The sequence below is a fragment of the Oncorhynchus mykiss genome, chromosome 25 (assembly GCF_057628025.1).
Source record: "Oncorhynchus mykiss isolate SJ-2025 chromosome 25, ASM5762802v1, whole genome shotgun sequence".
In the NCBI taxonomy this organism is placed as follows: Eukaryota; Metazoa; Chordata; class Actinopteri; order Salmoniformes; family Salmonidae; genus Oncorhynchus; species Oncorhynchus mykiss.
This window is the reverse complement of record NC_143046.1, coordinates 9,623,512-9,649,939: the sequence shown is the minus strand read 5'-3', so window position 1 is coordinate 9,649,939 and position 26,428 is coordinate 9,623,512. Positions and strand designations below refer to the sequence as shown.

Here is a 26,428-nt window from a genome sequence, read left to right as displayed (position 1 = left end):
GGTAGGCCAGTTGAGAAACACCTTTATTTAACCAGGTAGGCCAGTTGAGAAACACCTTTATTTAACCAGGTAGACTAGTTGAGAAACACCTTTATTTAACCAGGTAGGCCAGTTGAGAAACACCTTTATTTAACCAGGTAGGCCAGTTGAGAACAAGTTCTCATTTACAACTGCGACCTGGCCAAGAATAAAGCAAAGCAGTGCGACACAAACAACAACAACACAGAGTTACACCTGGAATAAACAAAACATACAGTCAATAACACAGTAGAAATAAGAGAATAGTCTATATACAGTGTGTTCAAATGGCGTGAGGAGGTAAGGCAATAAATCGGCCGTAGTAGTAAAAGTGTTGGAGACAGCAAAACGCTTATGTTTCTGCACCTGCGATAAAATCTGCTAATCTGTACGCGACCAATTATCTTTGTTTTATTAATAAAAAAACTTACAGCACAACCATTTTGAGATTTTTATTTTTTATTTGATTTCATCCAGTTAGGTCTAGACATTACATCCCAAATTTAATCGCAAAAAAAACCAAAACAATGAACTACTATTAACAGTATTTCATAATACCCTTTCTTAAAAATACCCATTTCATTTATATTACAGTAAACTGTCATGACTTATTCCTTTCCAGTGGATTTGTATCACTTTGGCTAGATTGACATTCAAGCAGATTGATTTGGCAGATAGGTAAATAACAATAAATAGCCTTCAGTATAATAATTGTATTTTGTAACAATTAAGGTTTGTTCGGGCAGGTTCGTTTGGCATTTCTTGGTTTAATACGTCAAGTTAAAGACTAAGGAAAAGAGACACTCATATACATTGTCCACTGGTTGAAAAATATTCCCGTTATTAGAATCCATTGTGCTTATCTCTCGCTAATTGTTGCTTTTTAAAGTTACATTGAATCTATTTGATTAATGAATGTGCTTAAATAAATGTATAGGACTTTAAGTTTGAAATACTGAGAACTAGAAACGTGCAGTGTGTCAGATCAACCATCAATCACAATATTGTGCTTTTTCATCTTGTATTTTCCCAAACAGGGTCATTCAATGTTTTACATATGAGGAAACGCCAAACAACGAACAGACGCTGAGACCGTCGAGAGCAGCACACTAACGTCATTTACACTTGAGCCAACGTGTGCAGCGTTTTAATGTGATCTCGGTGGGAACGTCAGAGAAATTGCCTTTAAAAAAATACAAATCAATTTAAAAAAAAAAAAGGTGCATTGTCAGTCCAATGCCACTGGCTCTATAACACGGCTTAGATTAAATCCCAGCCTAGATCTGCTGACGCTACGTTCAACTACTGAAATACACAGAAACATTATCCATCGCTTCCTGTCATCTGTAAGAACAACTTCTATAGCAGGATTCTCTCTGAAAAGACATATATAGAACCGTATTAAGTCAATACTGGTAGATATTTTTCCATTCTTAAAACATTTAAAAACACAATGTGATGAACCAAGGATGATACTTTTATCAACCAAACGGAATGTTCACAATATTTTTATTTTTTTTTTAAATTAAAAAAATTATATACTTCTATTTTATTTTCGGACAAACTCTGGAAGAAACAGCATTGAAACTATCAATTTCTCTATTGTTTCTGTGTATACATCACTTTATTTTTTACAAGGTACTGCTATTATCCAGAGTTGGTTTTCTCTGACAGTACTGCCACCAGTAGGCTTTTGCTACGCTGATATATCTGTAGTCCAGAGTTTAACATCATGTGCATTTGAGTGAATCTTCCAGCTGATCACAAGGTCTAGCTATTCCTTAAATTTCACTGTCATATAGATTTTTTTTAAATTAGGGATTGACAAATATGCACAAGACATGCTGTGCTTGTGTCGAGCCTGAGAGATGGTCTACGCTAGCCTGAGAGATGGTCTAAGCTAGCCTGAGAGATGGTCTAAGCTAGCCTGAGAGATGGTCTACGCTAGCCTGAGAGATGGTCTAAGCTAGCCTGAGAGATGGTCTACGCTAGCCTGAGAGATGGTCTACGCTAGCCTGAGAGATGGTCTACGCTAGCCTGAGAGATGGTCTACGCTAGCCTGAGAGATGGTCTAAGCTAGCCTGAGAGATGGTCTAAGCTAGCCTGAGAGATGGTCTACGCTAGCCTGAGAGATGGTCTACGCTAGCCTGAGAGATAGTCTACGCTAGCCTGAGAGATGGTCTAAGCTAGCCTGAGAGATGGTCTAAGCTAGCCTGAGAGATGGTCTACGCTAGCCTGAGAGATGGTCTACGCTAGCCTGAGACAGCAGCACAGGAGCACACTAAAACATGTCATCAGCTCTTTGGCACATCGTTCAGCAAGGTCTGTGGGAGCCTCGTGACCGGGTCGCATTCAGGACCGCACGGCGTTGCTCTTTAACAAAGCGATCTGGCACCCTCACCCCCCACATATCAAACTGTAGACAGTATTTGTAGAACCTAAGATTTTGTCATCGTTTTTGAAACACAGCTGCTGTGGATGCCACCCTGAATGTAGCCCTGAAGTGACTATACAGACAGACTAGTTGACTCGGCCTGAAACACACCTGAAACCAACCATATGCCGCACTATCACACTGATGAGGAGTGGTTTGTTCATGCATGGTTTGGGAAGCAGAATAAATAGTCTGGAATAAACATCAATTATATGAAGATATTGCATCAAAAGCACCAGTAATATACGGAACAACGGTCATTGTAAACCATTGTAAGATCTCACATTGTTAGAAGGAGTAAACCCTGGTCATGGAGCCAATATAGAGTTCCATCCCAAACGGCACCCTATTATTCCCTACGTAGTGCACTACTTTTGGCACCCTATAATTCCCTACGTAGTGCACTACTTTTGGCACCCTATGATTCCCTACGTAGTGCACTACTTTTGGCACCCTATTATTCCCCACGTAGTGCACTACTTTTGGCACCCTATGATTCCCTACGTAGTGCACTACTTTTGGCACCCTATAATTCCCTACGTAGTGCACTACTTTTGGCACCCTATGATTCCCTACGTAGTGCACTACTTTTGGCACCCTACAATTCCCTACGTAGTGCACTACTTTTGGCACCCTATAATTCCCTACGTAGTGCACTACTTTTGGCACCCTATAATTCCCTACGTAGTGCACTACTTTTGGCACCCTATAATTCCCTACGTCGTGCACTACTTTTAGCACCCTATAATTCCCTACGTAGTGCACTACTTTTGGCACCCTATAATTCCCTACGTAGTGCACTACTTTTGGCACCCTATTATTCCCTACGTAGTGCACTACTTTTGGCACCCTATTATTCCCTACGTGGTGCACTACTTTTGGCACCCTATAATTCCCTACGTAGTGCACTACTTTTGGCACCCTATAATTTCCTACGTAGTGCACTACTTTTGGCACCCTATAATTCCCTACATAGTGCACTACTTTTGGCACCCTATTATTCCCTACGTAGTGCACTACTTTTGGCACCCTATTATTCCCTACATAGTGCACTACTTTTGGCACCCTATTATTCCCTACGTAGTGCACTACTTTTGGCACCCTATAATTCCCTACGTAGTGCACTACTTTTGGCACCCTATTATTCCCTACATAGTGCACTACTTTTGGCACCCTATAATTCCCTACGTAGTGCACTACTTTTGGCACCCTATTATTCCCTACAATGCACTACTTTTGGCACCCTATTATTCCCTACGTAGTGCACTACTTTTGGCACCCTATAATTCCCTACGTAGTGCACTACTTTTGGCACCCTATAATTCCCTACGTAGTGCACTACTTTTGGCACCCTATTATTCCCTACATAGTGCACTACTTTTGGCACCCTATAATTCCCTACGTAGTGCACTACTTTTGGCACCCTATTATTCCCTACAATGCACTACTTTTGGCACCCTATTATTCCCTACGTAGTGCACTACTTTTGGCACCCTATAATTCCCTACGTAGTGCACTACTTTTGGCACCCTATTATTCCCTACATAGTGCACTACTTTTGGCACCCTATTATTCCCTATGTAGTGCACTACTTTTGGTACTCTATTATTCCCTACATAGTGCACTACTTTTGGCACCCTATAATTCCCTACGTAGTGCACTACTTTTGGCACCCTATAATTCCCTACGTAGTGCACTACTTTTGGCACCCTATAATTCCCTACGTAGTGCACTACTTTTGGCCAGAGCATTTATAGGAATTGGATGCCATTTGGGACACAGCCCTGGCGAAGTTCACTCATTTGGCAAATATGAATTCATTCAAATGAACTGTACGTCATATTGTTATCCTCTGAAATGACACTAATATATTACTAGAGGTTGTGTAATGTTGAGAGGTCTCACAAACCATTGTTGAGATTTGGCAAATACTTGAACTGAATTTTGGAGTAGGCATCATAGTTCGATTAAGACTGACTAATACTGATTACTGCTAATGTTACTAATACAGGAATACAGACCCTGTTATTTTCCTGGTTCTCCACTGAACACAAACAACTGTTTTTAAAATGAAAATGTTTTGGCAGCTAAATACAATTGACACCCCCCCCCCAAAAAAAATCGGACGAAAAAACTGTGTGGGAATACAAACAAACAAATGTCTATCTTAGAAGCCTCTCTCCTCTTACTGTACACAGACCCACTATAAACCACCATCATCACAGCTCCACAATGAGAGACAATATCTTTCACAACATAACAGCAACAAGGCAAACATCTCAAAAAGATTGAAGGAGACAGAGGGGAGGAGGGAGAGAGAAGATGGAGAGAGGGAGACATAGGGGAGGAGGGAGAGAGAAGAGGTAGACAGAGGGGAGGAGGGAGAGAGAAGATGAAGAGAGGGAGACAGAGGGGAGGAGGGAGAGAGAAGAGGTAGACAGAGGGGAGGAGGGAGAGAGCAGTGAGAAGAGAGAAGACGGAGACAGAGGGGAGGGAGAGAGAGCAGTGAGAAGAGAGAAGACAGAGAGAGGGAGACAGAAGAAAGAAAGAGAGAGAGAAGAAAGAGAGAGACAGAAGAAAGAGAGAGGGAGAGACCGCACGAGAGAGAGGGGGGAGGGAGACGGAGAGGGGAGAGAACCAAGGGATTCTGTCTGAGGAGCAGAGGACAGAAAAGAGGAGAGGATGAGAAGCAGAAGTGAACTTTGGCACACAAAATGAGGAGGGTTGTGGTGTCTGCCAGTAGAGCTGCTCTGAGGAACACTACTGTTGGGCTGGACACTCATAGTCCTTTATTGAAGTAGACCCTCTCCACACCGGGGTGGCTCACACGGATCTTCTCCTGAAGCTCTGGCTCCAATCGGCTTACTGACATAGAGCTGGAGAGAGAGAGATGGGACAAGAGAGATGGGACAAGAGAGATGGGACAAGAGAGATGCGAGAGCGAGCGATGGCCAGAAAGAAAAAGAGAGATGGGGAGACAATACAAAGTTATGCACCATTCCTGATCAACACAGCTGATCAACACAGCTAGCAATGATAATTAACTCACCTCTTCTGGGGGAACAGTGCACAGCACAGCGGAGTGGCAAACACCAGGCTGAAAGACAAGCAACACATAAGGGTTAGCAACACATAAGGGTCAGCAAAACATAAGGGTCAGCAAAACATAAGGGTCAGCAAAACATAAGGGTCAGCAACACATAAGGGTCAGCAACACATAAGGGTCAGCAACACATAAGGGTCAGCAACACAAGGGTCAGCAACACATAAGGGTCAGCAACACTAGGGTCAGCAACACATAAGGGTCAGCAACACATAAGGGTCAGCAACAGGGTCAGCAACGCATAAGGGTCAGCAACAGGGTCAGCAACGCATAAGGGTCAGCAACACATAAGGGTCAGCAACACAAGGTTCAGCAACACATAAGGGTCAGCAACACAAGGGTCAGCAACACATAAGGGTCAGCAACACATAAGGGTTAGCAACACATAAGGGTTAGCAACACATAAGGGTCAGCAACACAAGGGTTAGCAACACATAAGGGTCAGCAACAGGGTCAGCAACGCATAAGGGTCAGCAACAGGGTCAGCAACGCATAAGGGTCAGCAACACATAAGGGTCAGCAACATAAGGTTCAGCAACACATAAGGGTCAGCAACACAAGGGTCAGCAACACATAAGGGTCAGCAACACATAAGTGTTAGCAACACATAAGGGTTAGCAACACATAAGGGTCAGCAACACAAGGGTTAGCAACACATAAGGGTCAGCAACACATAAGGGTCAGCAACAGGGTCAGCAACACATAAGGGTCAGCAACACATAAGGGTCAGCAACACATAAGGGTCAGCAACACATCTACTATATAGAACTAGACAGTAGATTAGATACCACAGCTATAATTCCTGGCCCTTTCCCAAGACACAATGCTGCTTCAAAACAGCTGTTGTGATATCTAAACGACACTGTACTTATGTTTACGTGATAGTTATATCACGGGTGCTTCACAGCGTTTACAGTATATGTTACGGGTTCTTCACAGCGTTTACAGTATATGTTACGGGTGCTTCACAGCGTTTACAGTATATGTTACGGGTTCTTCATAGCGTTTACAGTATATGTTACGGGTTCTTCACAGCGTTTACAGTATATGTTACGGGTTCTTCACAGCGTTTACAGTATATGTTACGGGTTCTTCACAGCGTTTACAGTATATGTTACGGGTGCTTCACAGCGTTTACAGTATATGTTACGGGTGCTTCACAGCGTTTACAGTATATGTTACGGGTTCTTCACAGCGTTTACAGTATATGTTACGGGTTCTTCATAGCGTTTACAGTATATGTTACGGGTTCTTCATAGCGTTTACAGTATATGTTACGGGTGCTTCACAGCGTTTACAGTATATGTTACGGGTTCTTCATAGCGTTTACAGTATATGTTACGGGTGCTTCACAGCGTTTACAGTATATGTTACGGGTGCTTCACAGCGTTTACAGTATATGTTACGGGTTCTTCACAGCGTTTACAGTATATGTTACGGGTTCTTCACAGCGTTTACAGTATATGTTACGGGTTCTTCACAGCGTTTACAGTATATGTTACGGGTGCTTCACAGTGTTTACAGTATATGTTACGGGTTCTTCACAGCGTTTACAGTATATGTTACGGGTTCTTCACAGTGTTTACAGTATATGTTACGGGTGCTTCACAGCGTTTACAGTATATGTTACGGGTTCTTCATAGCGTTTACAGTATATATCACGGGTGCTTCACAGCGTTTACAGTATATGTTACGGGTTCTTCATAGCGTTTACAGTATATGTTACGGGTGCTTCACAGCGTTTACAGTATATGTTACGGGTTCTTCACAGCGTTTACAGTATATGTTACGGGTTCTTCATAGTGTTTACAGTATATGTTACGGGTTCTTCATAGCGTTTACAGTATATGTTACGGGTTCTTCACAGTGTTTACAGTATATGTTACGGGTTCTTCACAGCGTTTACAGTATATGTTACGGGTTCTTCACAGCGTTTACAGTATATGTTACGGGTGCTTCACAGCGTTTACAGTATATGTTACGGGTTCTTCACAGCGTTTACAGTATATGTTACGGGTTCTTCACAGCGTTTACAGTATATGTTACGGGTTCTTCACAGCGTTTACAGTATATGTTACGGGTGCTTCACAGCGTTTACAGTATATGTCACGGGTGCTTCACAGCGTTTACAGTATATGTTACGGGTTCTTCACAGCGTTTACAGTATATGTTACGGGTTCTTCATAGTGTTTACAGTATATGTTACGGGTTCTTCACAGCGTTTACAGTATATGTTACGGGTTCTTCACAGCGTTTACAGTATATGTTACGGGTGCTTCATAGCGTTTACAGTATATGTTACGGGTTCTTCACAGCGTTTACAGTATATGTTACGGGTTCTTCACAGCGTTTACAGTATATGTTACGGGTTCTTCACAGCGTTTACAGTATATGTTACGGGTTCTTCACAGCGTTTACAGTATATGTTACGGGTGCTTCACAGCGTTTACAGTATATGTTACGGGTTCTTCACAGCGTTTACAGTATATGTTACGGGTGCTTCACAGCGTTTACAGTATATGTTACGGGTTCTTCACAGCGTTTACAGTATATGTTACGGGTTCTTCACAGCGTTTACAGTATATGTTACGGGTGCTTCACAGCGTTTACAGTATATGTTACGGGTTCTTCACAGCGTTTACAGTATATGTTACGGGTTCTTCACAGCGTTTACAGTATATGTTACGGGTTCTTCACAGCGTTTACAGTATATGTTACGGGTGCTTCACAGCGTTTACAGTATATGTTACGGGTGCTTCACAGCGTTTACAGTATATGTTACGGGTTCTTCACAGCGTTTACAGTATATGTTACGGGTTCTTCATAGCGTTTACAGTATATGTTACGGGTGCTTCACAGCGTTTACAGTATATGTTACGGGTTCTTCACAGCGTTTACAGTATATATCACGGGTGCTTCACAGCGTTTACAGTATATGTTACGGGTTCTTCACAGCGTTTACAGTATATGTTACGGGTTCTTCATAGCGTTTACAGTATATGTTACGGGTTCTTCACAGCGTTTACAGTATATGTTACGGGTTCTTCATAGCGTTTACAGTATATGTTACGGGTTCTTCACAGCGTTTACAGTATATGTTACGGGTTCTTCATAGCGTTTACAGTATATGTTACGGGTTCTTCACAGCGTTTACAGTATATGTTACGGGTTCTTCACAGCGTTTACAGTATATGTTACGGGTTCTTCACAGCGTTTACAGTATATGTTACGGGTTCTTCACAGCGTTTACAGTATATGTTACGGGTTCTTCACAGCGTTTACAGTATATGTTACGGGTTCTTCACAGCGTTTACAGTATATGTTACGGGTTCTTCACAGCGTTTACAGTATATGTTACGGGTGCTTCACAGCGTTTACAGTATATGTTACGGGTGCTTCATAGTGTTTACAGTATATGTTACGGGTGCTTCACAGCGTTTACAGTATATGTTACGGGTGCTTCACAGCGTTTACAGTATATGTTACGGGTTCTTCACAGCGTTTACAGTATATGTCACGGGTTCTTCATAGCGTTTACAGTATATGTTACGGGTTCTTCACAGCGTTTACAGTATATGTTACGGGTTCTTCACAGCGTTTACAGTATATGTTACGGGTTCTTCATAGCGTTTACAGTATATGTTACGGGTGCTTCACAGCGTTTACAGTATATGTTACGGGTTCTTCACAGCGTTTACAGTATATGTCACGGGTGCTTCATAGCGTTTACAGTATATGTTACGGGTTCTTCACAGCGTTTACAGTATATGTTACGGGTTCTTCATAGCGTTTACAGTATATTTTACGGGTTCTTCACAGCGTTTACAGTATATGTTACGGGTGCTTCACAGCGTTTACAGTATATGTTACGGGTTCTTCATAGCGTTTACAGTATATGTTACGGGTTCTTCATAGCGTTTACAGTATATGTTACGGGTTCTTCACAGCGTTTACAGTATATGTTACGGGTTCTTCACAGCGTTTACAGTATATGTTAAGGGTTCTTCACAGCGTTTACAGTATATGTTACGGGTTCTTCACAGCGTTTACAGTATATGTTACGGGTTCTTCACAGCGTTTACAGTATATGTTACGGGTGCTTCACAGCGTTTACAGTATATGTTACGGGTGCTTCACAGCGTTTACAGTATATGTTACGGGTGCTTCACAGCGTTTACAGTATATGTTACGGGTTCTTCACAGCGTTTACAGTATATGTTACGGGTTCTTCATAGCGTTTACAGTATATGTTACGGGTTCTTCATAGCGTTTACAGTATATGTTACGGGTTCTTCATAGCGTTTACAGTATATGTTACGGGTTCTTCACAGCGTTTACAGTATATGTTACGGGTGCTTCACAGCGTTTACAGTATATGTTACGGGTTCTTCACAGCGTTTACAGTATATGTTACGGGTTCTTCATAGCGTTTACAGTATATGTTACGGGTTCTTCATAGCGTTTACAGTATATGTTACGGGTTCTTCACAGCGTTTACAGTATATGTTACGGGTTCTTCATAGCGTTTACAGTATATGTTACGGGTTCTTCATAGCGTTTACAGTATATGTTACGGGTTCTTCACAGCGTTTACAGTATATGTTACGGGTTCTTCACAGCGTTTACAGTATATGTTAAGGGTTCTTCACAGCGTTTACAGTATATGTTACGGGTTCTTCACAGCGTTTACAGTATATGTTACGGGTTCTTCACAGCGTTTACAGTATATGTTACGGGTGCTTCACAGCGTTTACAGTATATGTTACGGGTGCTTCACAGCGTTTACAGTATATGTTACGGGTGCTTCACAGCGTTTACAGTATATGTTACGGGTTCTTCACAGCGTTTACAGTATATGTTACGGGTTCTTCATAGCGTTTACAGTATATGTTACGGGTTCTTCATAGCGTTTACAGTATATGTTACGGGTTCTTCATAGCGTTTACAGTATATGTTACGGGTTCTTCACAGCGTTTACAGTATATGTTACGGGTGCTTCACAGCGTTTACAGTATATGTTACGGGTTCTTCACAGCGTTTACAGTATATGTTACGGGTTCTTCATAGCGTTTACAGTATATGTTACGGGTTCTTCATAGCGTTTACAGTATATGTTACGGGTTCTTCACAGCGTTTACAGTATATGTTACGGGTTCTTCATAGCGTTTACAGTATATGTTACGGGTTCTTCATAGCGTTTACAGTATATGTTACGGGTTCTTCACAGCGTTTGTTTATCAACAGTCCAAATGGTGGTTTATTAGTCCATTGCTGGCCACTTACCAGAATCCCACCAAGACCACTTGAATAGGTGCACTCATCCACGGGAACTTCTGAAAAGACCAGAACACAATGAGACAAACAAAGGGAGACATTCCACTCCTCTGAAATGGCTTCCTCTGTTCTGTCCTATTTCCTCACACTGACTGATCACTGAAAGGGCTGGAGTGCAATAGGCAATATGCCTGAGGGCTATAGTTTAGTAGGCACCATTTTGTTTCTACCTATCCAGTTAGTTTGAATCAGGATGAGGAAATAGAGCATTTGGACTTAGCCTGCTGACCGTGTCTAGAAGACTGCTAAGGAGGGTTAGGGATAGGGCTAGGGCTAGGGCTTGGGTTAGGGTTAGGGCTAGGGCTAGGGTTAGGGGTAGGGTTAGGGTTTAGGCTAGGGTTAGGGTTAAGCTCACACAACACAGCGACAGGCCATTATATATACACTGTCTCTAGTATAGCCACTTATCAAAAGGCTGCCTGCCGTCACAGATACGAGAAAGTAAGGCTGACTGCCGTCACGGATACGAGAAAGTAAGGCTGACTGCCATCACAGATACGAGAAAGTAATGCTGACTGCCGTCACGGATACGAGAAAGTAAGGCTGACTGCCGTCACGGATACGAGAAGGTAAGGCTGACTGCCGTCACGGATACGAGAAAGTAAGGCTGACTGCCGTCACGGATACGAGAAAGTAAGGCTGACTGCCGTCACGGATACGAGAAAGTAAGGCTGACTGCCGTCACGGATACGAGAAAGTAAGGCTGACTGCCATCACAGATACGAGAAAGTAAGGCTGACTGCCGTCACGGATACGAGAAAGTAAGGCTGACTGCCGTCACGGATACGAGAAGGTAAGGCTGACTGCCGTCACGGATACGAGAAGGTAAGGCTGACTGCCGTCACGGATACGAGAAAGTAAGGCTGACTGCCGTCACGGATACGAGAAAGTAAGGCTGACTGCCGTCACGGATACGAGAGAGTAAGGCTGACTGCCGTCACAGATACGAGAAAGTAAGGCTGACTGCCGTCACAGATACGAGAAAGTAAGGCTGACTGCCGTCACGGATACGAGAAAGTAAGGCTGACTGCCGTCACGGATACGAGAGAGTAAGGCTGACTGCCGTCACAGATACGAGAAAGTAAGGCTGACTGCCGTCACAGATACGAGAAAGTAAGGCTGACTGCCGTCACAGATACGAGAAAGTAAGGCTGACTGCCGTCACGGATACGAGAGAGTAAGGCTGACTGCCGTCACGGATACGAGAACGTAAGGCTGACTGCCGTCACGGATACGAGAGAGTAAGGCTGACTGCCGTCACGGATACGAGAAAGTAAGGCTGACTGCCGTCACAGATACGAGAAAGTAAGGCTGACTGCCGTCACGGATACGAGAAAGTAAGGCTGACTGCCGTCACAGATACGAGAACGTAAGGCTGACTGCCGTCACGGATACGAGAAAGTAGGTAAATATGTGATCATACATGAACAAACAAAATGCTAAATGATGTGAATAATACCTTCAGGAAGGCTTTCTTTTCCAAGGTGTTCATTAAAAATGGAGGGATAGCTAAAAAACAGAATAGTCAAATAAAATGTTAATCCTTTATAAATGTTTATTCATACATCATAATCAACCTACACAAACATGATCTTTCACCTGACAACATGGTGGATTTCAAGCTTTTATCGTTTCCAGTGTATCATATGGAGTTGCCAGGTTGGAGTCACAGATCGCATGGGTTGCCAGATTGGTTCTAAAGCCTATCATGTAATACGTACCCATTCCAGGAGAGGCCATGAGGATTCTAGACACCACCACCTGGGAGATAGCCTGCTTAGCGGCGGTCGTTGACTCTCCTAACCGGTTATCGTTCTCGTCGGTTATCGGAATGCCGTGTTTCAGTTCCCTGGACAAAAGTTGAAGAAGAAAAGTAAACATCTATTAAACTGTTGAAAGACCTTATAGAAACTGGCATTGATGATAAAGATCCTTTCTGTTGAAAGACCTTGTAGAAACTGGCATTGATGATAAAGACCCTTTCTGTTGAAAGACCTTATAGAAACTGGCATTGATGATAAAGATCCTTTCTGTTGAAAGACCTTATAGAAACTGGCATTGATGATAAAGATCCTTTCTGTTGAAAGACCTTATAGAAACTGGCATTGATGATAAAGATCCTTTCTGTTGAAAGACCTTATAGAAACTGGCATTGATGATAAAGATCCTTTCTGTTGAAAGACCTTATAGAAACTGGCATTGATGATAAAGATCCTTTCTTGTCCAAGTTGTGGAAAGAAAAATGTAAATAAGCGATGAGTGATATAGGCTATAGAAAAAAAACAAATTAAAAAGGAGAGAATTGAGCATTGTAGTAATCTAATCAACATTTAAAACAACATATTAGTAGAGAATTGAGCATTGTAGTAATCTAATCAACATTTAAAACAACATATTAGTAGAGAATTGAGCATTGTAGTAATCTAATCAACATTTAAAACTACATATTAGTAGAGAATTGAGCATTGTAGTAATCTAATCAACATTTAAAACTACATATTAGTAGAGAATTGAGCATTGTAGTAATCTAATCAACATTTAAAACATTTAAAACTACATATTAGTAGAGAATTGAGCATTGTAGTAATCTAATCAACATTTAAAACTACATATTAGTAGAGAATTGAGCATTGTAGTAATCTAATCAACATTTAAAACTACATATTAGTAGAGAATTGAGCATTGTAGTAATCTAATCAACATTTAAAACTACATATTAGTAGAGAATTGAGCATTGTAGTAATCTAATCAACATTTAAAACTACATATTAGTAGAGAATTGAGCATTGTAGTAATCTAATCAACATTTAAAACTACATATTAGTAGAGAATTGAGCATTGTAGTAATCTAATCAACATTTAAAACTACATATTAGTAGAGAATTGAGCATTGTAGTAATCTAATCAACATTTAAAACATTTAAAACTACATATTAGTAGAGAATTGAGCATTGTAGTAATCTAATCAACATTTAAAACTACATATTAGTAGAGAATTGAGCATTGTAGTAATCTAAACAACATTTAAAACTACATATTAGTAGAGAATTGAGCATTGTAGTAATCTAATCAACATTTAAAACATTTAAAACTACATATTAGTAGAGAATTGAGCATTGTAGTAATCTAATCAACATTTAAAACATTTAAAACTACATATTAGTAGAGAATTGAGCATTGTAGTAATCTAATCAACATTTAAAACTACATATTAGTAGAGAATTGAGCATTGTAGTAATCTAATCAACATTTAAAACTACATATTAGTAGAGAATTGAGCATTGTAGTAATCTAATCAACATTTAAAACTACATATTAGTAGAGAATTGAGCATTGTAGTAATCTAATCAACATTTAAAACATTTAAAACTACATATTAGTAGAGAATTGAGCATTGTAGTAATCTAATCAACATTTAAAACTACATATTAGTAGAGAATTGAGCATTGTAGTAATCTAATCAACATTTAAAACTACATATTAGTAGAGAATTGAGCATTGTAGTAATCTAAACAACATTTAAAACTACATATTAGTAGAGAATTGAGCATTGTAGTAATCTAATTAACATTTAAAACTACATATTAGTAGAGAATTGAGCATTGTAGTAATCTAATTAACATTTAAAACATTTAAAACTACATATTAGTAGAGAATTGAGCATTGTAGTAATCTAAACAACATTTAAAACTACATATTAGTAGAGAATTGAGCATTGTAGTAATCTAATTAACATTTAAAACATTTAAAACTACATATTAGTAGAGAATTGAGCATTGTAGTAATCTAAACAACATTTAAAACTACATATTAGTAGAGAATTGAGCATTGTAGTAATCTAATCAACATTTAAAACATTTAAAACTACATATTAGTAGAGAATTGAGCATTGTAGTAATCTAAACAACATTTAAAACTACATATTAGTAGAGAATTGAGCATTGTAGTAATCTAAACAACATTTAAAACTACATATTAGTAGAGAATTGAGCATTGTAGTAATCTAATCAACATTTAAAACATTTAAAACTACATATTAGTAGAGAATTGAGCATTGTAGTAATCTAAACAACATTTAAAACTACATATTAGTAGAGAATTGAGCATTGTAGTAATCTAATCAACATTTAAAACATTTAAAACTACATATTAGTAGAGAATTGAGCATTGTAGTAATCTAAACAACATTTAAAACTACATATTAGTAGAGAATTGAGCATTGTAGTAATCTAAACAACATTTAAAACTACATATTAGTAGAGAATTGAGCATTGTAGTAATCTAATCAACATTTAAAACTACATATTAGTAGATAATTGATTATTGTAGTAATCTAATCAACATTTAAAACATTTAACACTACATATTAGTAGAGAATTGAGCATTGTAGTAATCTAATCAACATTTAAAACTACATATTAGTAGAGAATTGAGCATTGTAGTAATCTAATCAACATTTAAAACTACATATTAGTAGAGAATTGAGCATTGTAGTAATCTAATCAACATTTAAAACTACATATTAGTAGAGAATTGAGCATTGTAGTAATCTAAACAACATTTAAAACTACATATTAGTAGAGAATTGAGCATTGTAGTAATCTAATTAACATTTAAAACTACATATTAGTAGAGAATTGAGCATTGTAGTAATCTAATTAACATTTAAAACATTTAAAACTACATATTAGTAGAGAATTGAGCATTGTAGTAATCTAAACAACATTTAAAACTACATATTAGTAGAGAATTGAGCATTGTAGTAATCTAAACAACATTTAAAACTACATATTAGTAGAGAATTGAGCATTGTAGTAATCTAATCAACATTTAAAACATTTAAAACTACATATTAGTAGAGAATTGAGCATTGTAGTAATCTAAACAACATTTAAAACTACATATTAGTAGAGAATTGAGCATTGTAGTAATCTAAACAACATTTAAAACTACATATTAGTAGAGAATTGAGCATTGTAGTAATCTAATCAACATTTAAAACATTTAAAACTACATATTAGTAGAGAATTGAGCATTGTAGTAATCTAATCAACATTTAAAACTACATATTAGTAGAGAATTGATTATTGTAGTAATCTAATCAACATTTAACACTACATATTAGTAGAGAATTGAGCATTGTAGTAATCTAATCAACATTTAAAACATTTAAAACTACATATTAGTAGAGAATTGAGCATTGTAGTAATCTAAACAACATTTAAAACTACATATTAGTAGAGAATTGAGCATTGTAGTAATCTAATCAACATTTAAAACATTTAAAACTACATATTAGTAGAGAATTGAGCATTGTAGTAATCTAAACAACATTTAAAACTACATATTAGTAGAGAATTGAGCATTGTAGTAATCTAATCAACATTTAAAACATTTAAAACTACATATTAGTAGAGAATTGAGCATTGTAGTAATCTAAACAACATTTAAAACTACATATTAGTAGAGAATTGAGCATTGTAGTAATCTAAACAACATTTAAAACTACATATTAGTAGAGAATTGAGCATTGTAGTAATCTAATCAACATTTAAAACTACATATTAGTAGAGAATTGATTATTGTAGTAATCTAATCAACATTTAAAACATTTAACACTACATATTAGTAGAGAATTGAGCATTGTAGTAATCTAATCAACATTTAAAACTACATATTAGTAGAGAATTGAGCATTGTAGTAATCTAATCAACATTTAAAACATTTAAAACTACATATTAGTAGAGAATTGAGCATTGTAGTAATCTAATCAACATTTAAAACTACATATTAGTAGAGAATTGAGCATTGTAGTAATCTAATCAACATTTAAAACTACATATTAGTAGAGAATTGAGCATTGTAGTAATCTAATCAACATTTAAAACTACATATTAGTAGAGAATTGAGCATTGTAGTAATCTAATCAACATTTAAAACTACATATTAGTAGAGAATTGAGCATTGTAGTAATCTAATCAACATTTAAAACTACATATTAGTAGAGAATTGAGCATTGTAGTAATCTAATCAACATTTAAAACTACATATTAGTAGAGAATTGAGCATTGTAGTAATCTAATCAACATTTAAAACTACATATTAGTAGAGAATTGAGCATTGTAGTAATCTAATCAACATTTAAAACTACATATTAGTAGAGAATTGAGCATTGTAGTAATCTAATCAACATTTAAAACTACATATTAGTAGAGAATTGAGCATTGTAGTAATCTAATCAACATTTAAAACTACATATTAGTAGAGAATTGAGCATTGTAGTAATCTAATTAACATTTAAAACTACATATTAGTAGAGAATTGAGCATTGTAGTAATCTAATCAACATTTAAAACTACATATTAGTAGAGAATTGAGCATTGTAGTAATCTAATCAACATTTAAAACTACATATTAGTAGAGAATTGAGCATTGTAGTAATCTAATCAACATTTAAAACTACATATTAGTAGAGAATTGAGAAGAAAAACACTTAAAATGCTGAAGACATATTTTCAAACAGAAGGTGGTACAGGCTAGTTGGTCTCACCGTTGCCTCATGAGAGGGATGTTGATGCAGTTCGCAGCAGCAACAGCGGCGAAGGGAACTAACCTTCCTACGAGGGGAGATATGTGCTGGACGACAACAAAAGGTTGGAGTTAAATAGACAGACAGGAGTTGAATTGATCTATACATTCTAATATTTTTCCAAAGCTTTAAAAGCTCTTTGTGTATGTCATGATGGTTATGATGAGCGACATTTGTTTCCACAGTGGGAATACCGTATGGAATACACAACATTTTCTCTCTCTCTTTCAACACATTGACAAACCAGCAAAGCAGGCAGCAGGCAAAATGTGTAGACTACTTCTATTCGGGGTTACTAGTCACTTCTATTCACTATTTCGGACATGATAACTACTCATGATATGACTTGTGAGTAGCTACGTTTGATAACACTCCCGTGCGATGTGGTTGATGGTAAATGAATGAATGAGAACAGGGTTTCAGTGGGTTAATACCTTTGTTAGTGCATTTAGTCCTAGAGCCGTGGCTACTGCCCCTGTGGTAGCAGATACATAGGCTGTGCCAAGCTGACTGCAAACGAGAGACGCATTCAGAAATTCACATAGTCATATTATCCAAACCACAAAATATTACAGGGTTAATAGGTATCAGAAACACACAAGACAAAAAAACTACCAGAGCAACATCAGCTAACAAAAATGATATAGAACAGGGCTGTTCAACTGGTGGCCAGATTCGGCCCGTTTATTCATTTAGACTGGCCCTTTGATCAATTCTCATCATTAACAAAAGATCTGAAAATAAATCCCCGTCAGAATCCGACGTTCCGGGTCAAAATGACAAGAACTACGGTGGTTGTCTATAGTGTGGTTTCTATGACTACGGTGGTTTCTATGACTATGGTGGTTGTCTATAGTGTGGTTTCTATGACTACGGTGGTTGTCTATAGTGTGGTTTCTATGACTACGGTGGTTGTCTATAGTGTGGTTTCTATGACTACGGTGGTTGTCTATAGTGTGGTTTCTATGACTACGGGGGTTGTCTATAGTGTGGTTTCTATCACTACGGGGGTTGTCTATAGTGTGGTTTCTAGTGCCTATGTGGCAGGTTGATTTTTTTCTTCATATGAATTTGGCTCTATCGTTTGAACAATTTAAGCTACAAAAGTATGTGGACACCCCTTCAAATTAGTTGAGTCGGCTGACAGGTGTATAAAATCAAGCACCCAGCCATGCAATCTCCATAGATAAACATTGGCAGTAGAGTGAAGAGCACAATGGCTTTCAACATGGCACTGTCATAGGATGCCAACTTTCCAATAAGTCATTTTGTAAAATGACCTGCCCTGCTAGAGCTCCGGTGAAATAGGCGTACTGTTATTGGGAAGTGGGAACATCTAAGGCCATATTGATGCCAATGTTCAACGAGCAGGTGTCCATATACTTTTGGTCATGTAGTGTATCGTTGTATTAAATTACTGAGATGCTCCGTTTTCAGACGATTTCCAAATGACCTAATTACTTTTAAGAGACATTTAAGACAAATAAAAAAAGGTGAGCGGGCGTTGTTTCCTTTTCAATGATTATCAAATGTTTTGGTTGCCACCTCGACTCCAGCTGGTTGAGAACATTTCATTTTAAGACAAGTCATTTATTGGTGTGTGTATGGCTTTTTATATATATATATATATATATATATATATATATACACAGAATAATAATTACACATGGAAAATGTCTGGCCCCCCTGCAATCAAACTCTTTTTTTCTTTCTTTTTTTTACACATCTGGCCCCTGTAAGAATATAAAAGTAGTTGAATATCCCTGATATAGAAACTATAAAACCAACTTACTTGACTGAGAGAGGAGCATCTCCACTCCTATTGGTGTAGTTGACTATTGCATTGAAGGACTGATTGATCCACTGCCATAAGACTACAGCTGGAGTTGTCCTGAGGAGAGAGAGAGACTTCAATTAGACTACAGCTGGATTTGTCCTGAGGAGAGAGAGAGAGAGAGAGAGAGGACACTTCAATTAGACTACAGCTGGAGTTGTCCTGAGGAGAGAGAGACTTCAATTAGACTACAGCTGGAGTTGTCCTGAGGAGAGAGAGAGGCTTCAATTAGACAACAGCTGGAGTTGTCCTGAGGAGAGGGAGAGAGAGGCTTCAATTAGACTATAGCTGGAGTTGTCCTGAGGAGAGAGAGAGACTTCAATTAGACTACAGCTGGAGTTGTCCTCAGAGGGGGGGGGGGGGCTTATGGAACACAAAGCTTTTACTATAAAATCCTGGAATATACAAGGTCTGAGGTCATCTGCCTTTGGCCTAAAGAGCAGGAACAAGACTTCAACTAAGAAATTAGAAATACAGACATTGTCATCCTACAAGAAACATGATGTAGAGGAGATGAACTCACTGGTTGCCCTCTAGGTTACAGAGAGCTGGTAGTCCCATCCACCAAACTACCAGGTGTGAAACAGGGTAGAGACTCAGGTGGTATGCTAATTTAATATAGAGCAGACCTAACCCACTCTAGTATATTAGTCAAAACAAGAACATTATACATCTGGCTAGAAATGAATAAGGAAATGATCTCAGATAAAAATGTCCTCATGTGTGCCACCTATATCCCCCCAATAGATTCCCCATACTTTAATGAAGACAGCTTCTCCATCCTAGAGGGGGAGACCAACCATTTCCAGGCCCAGGAACATGTACTAGTCTGTGGTGACCTAAATGCCAGAACTGGACAATAACCTGACACCCTCAGCACACAGGGGGACAAACACCTACCTGGAGGTGACAGTGTTCCCTCCTTTAAAAGATGCCGCCCTAGACACAACTATGACAAAACAACCAACAAAAATGGGTCACCATTCCTGCAGCTCTGTCGCACGCTGGGTCTGTACATTGTCAATGGTAGGCTTCGAGGAGACTCCTATAGTACCTACACCTACAGCTCATCCCTTGGCAGTAGTACTGGGCTCCCGAGTGGTGCAGCGGTCTAAGGCACTGCATCTCAGTGCTTGAGGCGTCACTACAGACACCCTGGTTTGATTCCAGGCTGTATCACAACCGGCCTTGATTGGGAGTCCCATTGGGCGGCGCAGAATTGTCCCAGAGTCGTCCGGCTTTGGCTGGTGTAGGCCGTCATTGTAAATAAGAATTTGATCTTAACTGACTTGCCTAGTTAAATAAAGATTAAAAAACTACTGTAGATTACTTCATCGCTAACCTCAACCCAGAGTCTCTTACAGAGTTCACAGTCAGTCCACTGACACTATCAGATCACAGCAAATCACTTCCCTATCAAATCTAAAAAATATCAAGCAGACAACCTAAGAAAATTAACAATAATAACAAATGGTTTGATGAAGAATGCAAAAACCTAAGAAAGAAATTGAGAAACCTATCCAACCAAAAACAGAGACCCAGAAAACCTGAGTCAACGCCTTCACTATGGTGAATCACAAAAACAATACAGAAAACCTGAGTCAACGCCTTCACTATGGTGAATCACTAAAACAATACAGAAAACCTGAGTCAACGCCTTCACTATGGTGAATCACTCAAACAATACAGAAAACCTGAGTCAACGCCTTCACTATGGTGAATCACAAAAACAATACAGAAAACCTGAGTCAACGCCTTCACTATGGTGAATCACTCAAACAATACAGAAAACCTGAGTCAACGCCTTCACTATGGTGAATCACTCAAACAATACAGAAAACCTGAGTCAACGCCTTCACTATGGTGAATCACTCAAACAATACAGAAAACCTGAGTCAACGCCTTCACTATGGTGAATCACTCAAACAATACAGAAAACCTGAGTCAACGCCTTCACTATGGTGAATCACTCAAACAATACAGAAAACCTGAGTCAACGCCTTCACTATGGTGAATCACTCAAACAATACAGAAAACCTGAGTCAACGCCTTCACTATGGTGAATCACTAAAACAATACAGAAAACCTGAGTCAACGCCTTCACTATGGTGAATCACTCAAACAATACAGAAAACCTGAGTCAACGCCTTCACTATGGTGAATCACTAAAACAATACAGAAAACCTGAGTCAACGCCTTCACTATGGTGAATCACTCAAACAATACAGAAAACCTGAGTCAACGCCTTCACTATGGTGAATCACTCAAACAATACAGAAAACTTGAGTCAACGCCTTCACTATGGTGAATCACTCAAACAATACAGAAAACCTGAGTCAACGCCTTCACTATGGTGAATCACTCAAACAGAAATACACTATGGAAAAGAAGGACGTCAGAAATGAGCTCAATGTAACTGAAGAATATATTTATTTACCTATATACCTATATTTACCTATATTTATGCTTATTTATTTTCCCTTTTATACTTGAACTATTTGCACATTGTTTCAACACTGTATATGGCAATTGAAGTGTCTTGTTATAACACTGTCATTCTAATAGGACAGTCGTGTAACACTGCAATTCTAATAGGACAGTCGTATAACACTGTCATTCTAATAGGACAGGCGTATAACACTGTCATTCTAATTTGACAGTCGTGTAACACTGTCATTCTAATAGGACAGTCTTGTAACACTGTCATTCTAATTTGACAGTCGTGTAACACTGTCATTCTAATAGGACAGTCTTGTAACACTGCCATTCTAATAGGACAGTCGTGTAACACTGCCATTCTAATAGGACAGTCGTATAACACTATCATTTTAATAGGACAGTCGGGTAACACTGTCATTCTAATAGGACAGTCGGGTAACACTGTCATTCTAATAGGACAGTCGTATAACACTGTCATTCTAATAGGACAGTCGTGTAACACTGTCATTCTAATAGGACAGTCGTGTAACACTGTCATTCTAATAGGACAGTCGTGTAACACGGTCATTCTAATAGGACAGTCGTGTAACACTGTCATTCTAATAGGACAGTCGTGTAACACTGTCATTCTAATAGGACAGTCGCGTAACACTGCCATTCTAATAGGACAGTCGCATAACACTGCCATTTTAATAGGACAGTCGTACAACACTGTCATTCTAATAGGACAGTCGTATAACACTGTCATTCTAATAGGACAGTCGTATAACACTGTCATTCTAATAGGACAGTCGTGTAACACTGTCATTCTAATAGGACAGTCTTGTAACACTGCCATTCTAATAGGACAGTCGTGTAACACTGCCATTCTAATAGGACAGTCGTATAACACTGTCATTCTAATAGGACAGTTGTGTAACACTGTCATTCTAATAGGACAGTCGGGTAACACTGTCATTCTAATAGGACAGTCACGTAACACTGCCATTCTAATAGGGCAGTCACGTAACACTGCCATTCTAATAGGACAGTCGTATAACACTGTCATTCTAATAGGACAGTCGTGTAACACTGTCATTCTAATAGGACAGTCGTGTAACACTGTCATTCTAACAGGACAGTCGTGTAACACTGCCATTCTAATAGGACAGTCGTATAACACTATCATTATAATAGGACAGTCGTATAACACTGCCATTCTAATAGGACAGTCGTATAACACTGTCATTCTAATAGGACAGTTGTGTAACACTGCTATTCTAATAGGACAGTCGTGTAACACTGTCATTCTAATAGGACAGTCGTGTAACACTGTCATTCTAATAGGACAGTCGTGTAACACGGTCATTCTAATAGGACAGTCGTGTAACACTGTCATTCTAATAGGACAGTCGTGTAACACTGTCATTCTAATAGGACAGTCGCGTAACACTGCCATTCTAATAGGACAGTCGCATAACACTGCCATTTTAATAGGACAGTCGTATAACACTGTCATTCTAATAGGACAGTCGTATAACACTGTCATTCTAATAGGACAGTCGTATAACACTGTCATTCTAATAGGACAGTCGTGTAACACTGTCATTCTAATAGGACAGTCTTGTAACACTGCCATTCTAATAGGACAGTCGTGTAACACTGCCATTCTAATAGGACAGTCGTATAACACTGTCATTCTAATACATTCTAATAGGACAGTTGTGTAACACTGTCATTCTAATAGGACAGTCGGGTAACACTGTCATTCTAATAGGACAGTCACGTAACACTGCCATTCTAATAGGGCAGTCACGTAACACTGCCATTCTAATAGGACAGTCGTATAACACTGTCATTCTAATAGGACAGTCGTGTAACACTGTCATTCTAATAGGACAGTCGTGTAACACTGTCATTCTAATAGGACAGTCGTGTAACACTGTCATTCTAATAGGACAGTCGTGTAACACTGCCATTCTAATAGGACAGTCGTATAACACTATCATTCTAATAGGACAGTCGTATAACACTGCCATTCTAATAGGACAGTCGTATAACACTGTCATTCTAATAGGACAGTCGTGTAACACTGCTATTCTAATAGGACAGTCGTGTAACACTGCCATTTTAATAGGACAGTCGTGTAACACTGCCATTCTAATAGGACAGTCGTATAACACTGCCATTCTAATAGGACAGTCGTGTAACACTGCCATTCTAATAGGACAGTTGTGTAACACTGCCATTCTAATAGGACAGTCGCGTAATACTGCCATTCTAATAGGACAGTCGTGTAACACTGCCATTCTAATAGGACAGTCGTGTAACACTGCCATTCTAATAGGACAGTCGTGTAACACTGCCATTCTAATAGGACAGTCGTGTAACACTGCCATTCTAATAGGACAGTCGTGTAACACTGCCATTCTAATAGGACAGTCGTATAACACTATCATTTTAATAGGACAGTCGTGTAACACTGTCATTCTAATAGGACAGTCGTGTAACACTGCCATTCTAATAGGACAGTTGTATAACACTGTCATTCTAATAGGACAGTCGTATAACACTGCCATTGTAATAGGACAGTCGTGTAACACTGTCATTCTAATAGGACAGTCGTATAACACTGCCATTCTAATAGGACAGTCGTATAACACTGCCATTCTAATAGGACAGTCGTGTAACACTGCCATTCTAATAGGACAGTCGTATAACACTATCATTTTAATAGGACAGTCGTGTAACACTGTCATTCTAATAGGACAGTCGTGTAACACTGCCATTCTAATAGGACAGTCGTGTAACACTGCCATTCTAATAGGACAGTCGTATAACACTATCATTTTAATAGGACAGTCGTGTAACACTGTCATTCTAATAGGACAGTCGTGTAACACTGCCATTCTAATAGGACAGTCGTATAACACTGTCATTCTAATAGGACAGTTGTATAACACTGCCATTGTAATAGGACAGTCGTGTAACACTGCCATTCTAATAGGACAGCCGTATAACACTATCATTTTAATAGAACACTGCTGCTCACTTGTAGAAGGTCATCATACAGCCAGTGATGGTCATGTTCATGGGGACCTGAGCAGACATGCGGCCAATCAGGATCATCTTCTCTCCAGTGTCTGGGTGGAAGGCTGAGTCAAAGATATACTTGGCTCGCCATAGCTCGTCCTCTGTCAGCCCGGGGGACATCACACCTTGCCTGGGAGAGAAGGGGGGGGGGGGGGGATTCAAAGACAAATAACAAGTGATTAGCTGAGCCTGTTTACTTAGTAGCAATACAAGTTTAAACAAAACCCTGTTCGTTGCACACAACCTGTATTTGATAAACATTGTCCCAAATGTAACAGTGTAGAAGCCTTCAATCTCTTACCTAGCAACATTGCTCTGTGTATTCAATGTTGCATCATAGAATGCAACCATGTGTTGTCTTTCTGGTTCATCAATAGTTAATTAAGGGTAAACTGATCCTAGATTTATGCCAATATGCCGGAAGTCAATTCTATCAGTTGCTCTCAGCTCAGTTAAAGGTTGTTTCCAAACAGCAAAACCAGGAGGAACCAGATCCCAGGAGAAACCAGAACCCAGGAGAACTAGAGAAAACCAAAAGGAACCAGAACCAACGAGAACTAGGCACAACCAGGATGAACCAGAACCAACGAGAACTAGGGACAGCCAGGAGGAACCAGAACTAATGAGAACTAGGGACAACCAGGAGGAACCAGAACCAAGGACAACTAGGGAGAACCAGAACCAAGGACAACTAGGGAGAACCAGGAGGAACCAGAACCAAGGACAACTAGGGAGAACCAGGAGGAACCAGGACCAAGGACAACTAAGGAGAACCAAGAAGAACCAGAACCAATGTGAACTAGGGAGAACCAGAACCAATGTGAACTAGGGAGAACCAAGAGGAACCAGAACCCATGTTAACTAGGGAGAACCAGGAAGAACCAGAACCAAGGAGAACTAAGGAGAACCAGGCTCAGAATACACTACCGGTAGTCACTGATGACTTTGTGTGCATTCTCTAGTTGTTCGTTGGTGAGCAGGACGTTGCGGGGGTCGGTAACGGTGAAGAAGTGTTTGGCCCGGCCCATAAACGTCCCTTGGTCCCATCGAGGCTCCTTGATGTTTATGGAGGTGGAGATTTCTGTCGTCATGGTTATCTGAAAGAACACACCAACATTGTAATAGCAAAGATCATTTATTTTGTTTTATTGTTTTATTGTCCCAGATGATTTATCTACCAGCGCTCGACTAAAATTCATAAATTAGCCTAGCTACTGTCAGAGGAGGTGAAATTCATAACATCCTCCTGAATAAAAGCTTTGGGAAAATTGTAATAAGGTGTCCCAGTGTTAAGTTTCTTCCCACAAGATTAGTTTCCACAAGATTAGTTCCCACAAGATTAGTTCCCACAAAGTGTGGCACTCACAGGAATAGTTCTAAACAGCATTAAGTCAATTTCATCTGGGTCCCCAGTCCTAGACTTAGAAACAAGGGGAATAAAAGCTAAACAAAAGGGCTTGACTGTTGTATTACCTGGGAGCAAACTAACCCTGAAACAACATTCCAGTTATTCTATTTCATTCTGAGACTAGAGGAAAAACTGGTTTTTAGACATTTTTGCAAAAAAAATCAAGGGAAAGGGCTCTGAATACTACTTACACATCA

At 39.2% G+C, this 26,428-nt stretch overlaps 1 protein-coding gene across 4 annotated transcripts in view; it reads right to left on the bottom strand.

The window, feature by feature from the left end:
* Window positions 1-459: 459 nt before the first annotated feature.
* The window catches only part of LOC110504533 (sideroflexin-1), a 29,492-nt gene continuing 3,523 nt past the window's right edge, over window positions 460-26,428 (bottom strand). For 3 of the 4 annotated variants that reach the window (XM_036969896.2, XM_036969895.2, XM_036969897.2), the window contains exons 2-11: window positions 25,751-25,920; window positions 24,783-24,953; window positions 19,271-19,369; window positions 17,913-17,988; window positions 17,440-17,525; window positions 12,611-12,738; window positions 12,349-12,398; window positions 10,839-10,888; window positions 5,502-5,549; window positions 460-5,328 (exon numbers count right to left, since the gene is read on the bottom strand). In XM_036969896.2, the coding sequence (XP_036825791.1) occupies window positions 5,232-5,328; window positions 5,502-5,549; window positions 10,839-10,888; window positions 12,349-12,398; window positions 12,611-12,738; window positions 17,440-17,525; window positions 17,913-17,988; window positions 19,271-19,369; window positions 24,783-24,953; window positions 25,751-25,914 (969 nt within the window). In that variant the 5' untranslated portion in view covers window positions 25,915-25,920 and the 3' untranslated portion in view covers window positions 460-5,231. The remainder of the gene's footprint in view (window positions 5,329-5,501; window positions 5,550-10,838; window positions 10,889-12,348; window positions 12,399-12,610; window positions 12,739-17,439; window positions 17,526-17,912; window positions 17,989-19,270; window positions 19,370-24,782; window positions 24,954-25,750; window positions 25,921-26,428) is intronic. The other variant, XM_036969898.2, reaches the window with a different exon arrangement.